General features: G+C 57.2%; 1 protein-coding gene across 1 annotated transcript in view; it reads left to right on the top strand.

The window, feature by feature from the left end:
- LOC133362724 (probable RNA-binding protein 46) overlaps window positions 1-2,652 on the top strand; it is a gene marked incomplete at its 5' end in the record, with an annotated part of 7,762 nt that extends 5,110 nt beyond the window's left edge. The window contains 2 exons of the mRNA XM_061581651.1: window positions 1,412-2,148; window positions 2,179-2,652. Of these exons, the coding sequence (XP_061437635.1) occupies window positions 1,412-2,148; window positions 2,179-2,652 (1,211 nt within the window). The remainder of the gene's footprint in view (window positions 1-1,411; window positions 2,149-2,178) is intronic.
- Between the last annotated feature and the right edge of the window lie 1,290 nt (window positions 2,653-3,942).

The raw sequence follows: 3,942 nt of genomic DNA, 5'->3' as shown, positions 1-3,942 counted from the left end.
CCTAGCCTGGCACAGCAGCCAACTCACAGCACGTGCTGGGCTTGTCACGTGACCTCCTCCTGCACCTAGCCTGGCACAGCAGCCAACCCATAGCACCTGCTGGGTCTGTCACGTGACCTGGCACAGCAGCGCTGCAATTAATTAGCAGCGGCTAATTAATTGCAGGTGGAGGGGCTGGGAACCCCCACTGCCACTAAGTGGTTGTTGTTGTTGTGAGTGGCTGCGTGAACAGGTGAGTGGGTGAGTGTGTGTGTGAACAGGTGGGTTAGGTGAGGTGAGTGTAAGGTGAGAGTGTGAACGACTGGGTGAGTGATTGGGTGAGTGAGTGGGTGAGTGGCTGAGTGAGTGGGAATGTGAGTGAGTGAATGGGGTGAATGTGTGGGTGGGTGAGTGTGTGGGTAGGTGAGAGAGTGGGAGAGTGTGTGAGCGACTGGGTGAGTGATTGGGTGAGAGAGTGAGAGAGTGGCTGAGTGAGTGGGCATGTGGGTGAGTGAATGGGTGAGTGTGTGGGTGGGTGAGTGCGTGGGTAGGTGAGAGAGTAAGTGGGTGAGTGTGAGCGACTGGGTGAGTGATTGGGTGAGTGGGTGGGTAGGTGAGAGAGTGAGTGGGTGAGTGTGTGAGCGACTGGGTGAGTGATTGGGTGAGTGAGTGGGTGAGAGAGTGAGTGGCTGAGTGAGTGGGCATGGGTGAGTGAATGGGTGAGTGTGTGGGTGGGTGAGTGTGTGGGTAGGTGAGAAAGTGAGTGGGTGAGAGTGTGAGCGACTTTTGCAGCTGTTTTAGACTAATTTCAGGGTGCTGATTCCAAATATGATCTCAGATTTGCTCTATCACATCTCATTTTTATGCTATCGGCATACCCCATTTTCATTGATTTTACCCGAAATTGACTCTGTCACTTATGATTGCAAGTTGTTGCGAGTCAGTGACTGCTTTAGTGTTAAAATACGGTGCTGTATTTTTAGGATGGTGTGTTTATAATATCATTTTATGTAGATATCCACATTCATTTAATATTTTTCTTCCGCAGTTTTTATTGAAAATGCAATATTTGATATCTCAAAAACCTGACGTGATAGACAAAAACTGATGCCAGATTTGGAATCAGCAGCACCCCAACATTACCTTACAACCGTTGGAATACCTCACTGCAGAACAACAACAAGTGTGTGCACCAGTGGTGTAATACATGGCGGTCAAACAGTCAGGACACAGTTTCTTGGGTTTCTCTTTTCAGTCTATTATGATTTTCCGAGTTTACAAAGGGAGCTCTGCTTCAACGCGTCTCTCTCCACTCTCTCTCTTCTCTCCACTGCTGGGCCTGTAGGTTTGGGCCGAGCGAGTTCCCGCCGGGGATTTGGCTTTTCGGGAGTTCATTCCCACCCCCAACCCCCCGTTGTTTTGTCGGCACGAGGCTTCTGCGCCGAGTGTCGAGGGCTCCACCGGGCCCCAAGCCGCTGCCCCGTCGTCACCGCCACCGTGGGCAAGCCGCCGGTGCTCGGCATCATGAGCTGCGTGGAGAGGGACCTGCTGGACCTCGTGTTGCGCACGGGCTACAACGTCGTGCAGGAGAACGGACAGAGGAAGCTGGGACCGCCGCCCGACTGGCAGGGCCCCCCTCCCGCCCGCGGCTGCGAGGTGTTCCTGGCCAGGATCCCGCGCGACCTGTACGAGGACGAGCTGGTGCCCGTGCTGGAGGCGGTGGGGAAGCTGTACCAGCTGCGCCTCATGATGACGTACCACGGAGAGAACCGCGGCTACGGGTTCGCCACCTTCGCGACGCGCTCCCAAGCCGCGGACGCCGTCAGGAGACTCCACGACTTGGAGATCCGTCCCGGGCACCGCATCACGGTTCGCGTGAGCGTCGACAACCGCCGCCTCTTCGTCGGGGGGCTGCCGAAGGACAAGACGCGGGCGCAGGTGATGGCGGCGATGAGCGGCGTCACGGAGGGCGTCGTGGACGTCAAGACGCGCTTCTGTCGCTACGACAGAAGCCCCGACCGAGGCTACGCGCTCGTCGAATACGAGAGCCATCGCGCGGCCGTCCTTGCACGGAAGAAGCTGCTTCAAATTCCTTTCCAGCTCTGGGGCCGCACCGTCAAGTTGGACTGGGCCATCCCGGAGGTGGACACGGCGGCGGCGGCGGCCGCGGTGGCAGCGGTGGCAACGGAAGACGAGGAGGAGGTGGCGGTGGCGGTGCCGGAGTGCACCGGCGCCGACAAGGCCTTGCGCAGCAGCCTGTTTGTGGGCTGGGCGGCGCTCACGCGGCTGCGACGGGCACCTCACCACCCGCATCCCGTGCCCATCGGTCTCGAGGCGCTGCCGGAGGCGGCCATCTTGTCGTGGGAGACACGTCTGCAGCTGCTGCTACGGAGCTTCGGCGTCGGCTGGGCGACCTTCCAGCTGCACGCGCACGTGGAGCCGGGCGAGCCCCTGGGCCTCCTCTACAAGGTCTTCATTCCCGGGATGATGCGGGAAGGCGGCGGCTTCTTCCCCGCGGTCCTGAGCTCCAGCGTGGAGGGAGCGCGCGAAGTTGCGAGCGAGCTCCTCTACGAAATCATCAGCGATGCGAACCCGCCGAGGGTGGGGGGCCCGGCCCCCGTCGCGACGTCGCCTCCCGGCCGCCCCGTCCAGAACCTCTCGGCGTATCCGTAGTGCCGCGTGACCATCGCGGCGGCGTTCGTCAGACCGCGGACGGTGTCCTACCGCTTGGCGTTCGCTCTGAACCTCACGTCCGTTGCGGTGTTCACCGTCAAACTGCAAATTGCCCGGCCGCTCACTCGACATGTTCACGTTGCCGGCACGCCAGAGGTCGCAAACGGGTAGCTGTACCTGTACCCTACCCGATACCCGGCTACCCGTACCCAGCCGGGTATCGGGTAGGGTACGAGTATCAGGTACCCGATTGCGACCTCTGGGATGAAGCCACGTTGCAGGCGCGGGTGGGTTGATTCTAGGAACTTGAATTGTGAGAAGAGACAAGACGTTGGGAAATGAGTGACAAACGGTGACTCACCAGTGACTCACGGCCTACCCGTACCCACCCACCCACTCATCAACTCACTCACCCACTCACCAACTCACCCACCCACTCACCCACCCACTCACCAACTCACCCACCCACTCACCAACTGACCCATCCACTCACCAACTCACCCACCCACTCATCAACTCACCCACCCACACCACTCACCCACCCACTCATCAACTCACCCACCCACTCACCAACTCAACCACCCACTCACCCACCCACTCACCCATCCACTCACCAACTGACCAATCCACTCACCAACTCACCCACCAACTCACCCACCCACTCAACCACCCACTCATCAACTCACTCACCCACTCACCAACTCACCCACCCACTCACCAACTCACCCACCCACTCACCAACTCACCCACCCACTCACCCACCCACCCACCCACCAACTGACCCACCCTGTGACATTACCAGGTGTCACCCTGTCATTACACTTTAATGAAAACCGACAACTGAATCCGTAAAAAAAAATTATTTCAGGTGTTTGACGCGTCAACGCCATTTCGTTTTGAAAATGTCGGGGAGAAAAACGTATCTTGTTCACGTCGCATTCCCGTGTCAAAACATTTGATTGTTTATCAAATAGAAAAACCCTTTAGCGTAGCGACTTTGCTACACACGGAGATGTCCGTGCACCGCCTCGTTTGCACAGCCTCTATCCCTGTGCCGTGTGTAGTTCATGCACACACAGCTGTTAAGAGTTTGATGTTTTGTTGATTCACAATTTACGTGTTTTCCTGTAATGGTTTTTTTTTTCATGTTTTAGTGGAAATAAAGTCGTGAAAAGTCTCTTCCTCTCTCTCTCCCCACTCTCTCGGCCGAGTGTCGCATGCTTGGGGCCTTTCTTTCCCTCCCCTGCGGATTTAATTTGATGTGCTGATTTACACCCAGCATATTTCAGA

Source organism: Lethenteron reissneri, unplaced genomic scaffold (assembly GCF_015708825.2).
Source record: "Lethenteron reissneri isolate LAM-NWPU_2019-01 unplaced genomic scaffold, ASM1570882v1 scaffold_1590, whole genome shotgun sequence".
Lineage (NCBI taxonomy): Eukaryota > Metazoa > Chordata > Hyperoartia > Petromyzontiformes > Petromyzontidae > Lethenteron > Lethenteron reissneri.
Note: the sequence above shows the minus strand (reverse complement) of the source record. Positions and strands in the feature narration are given on the sequence as shown.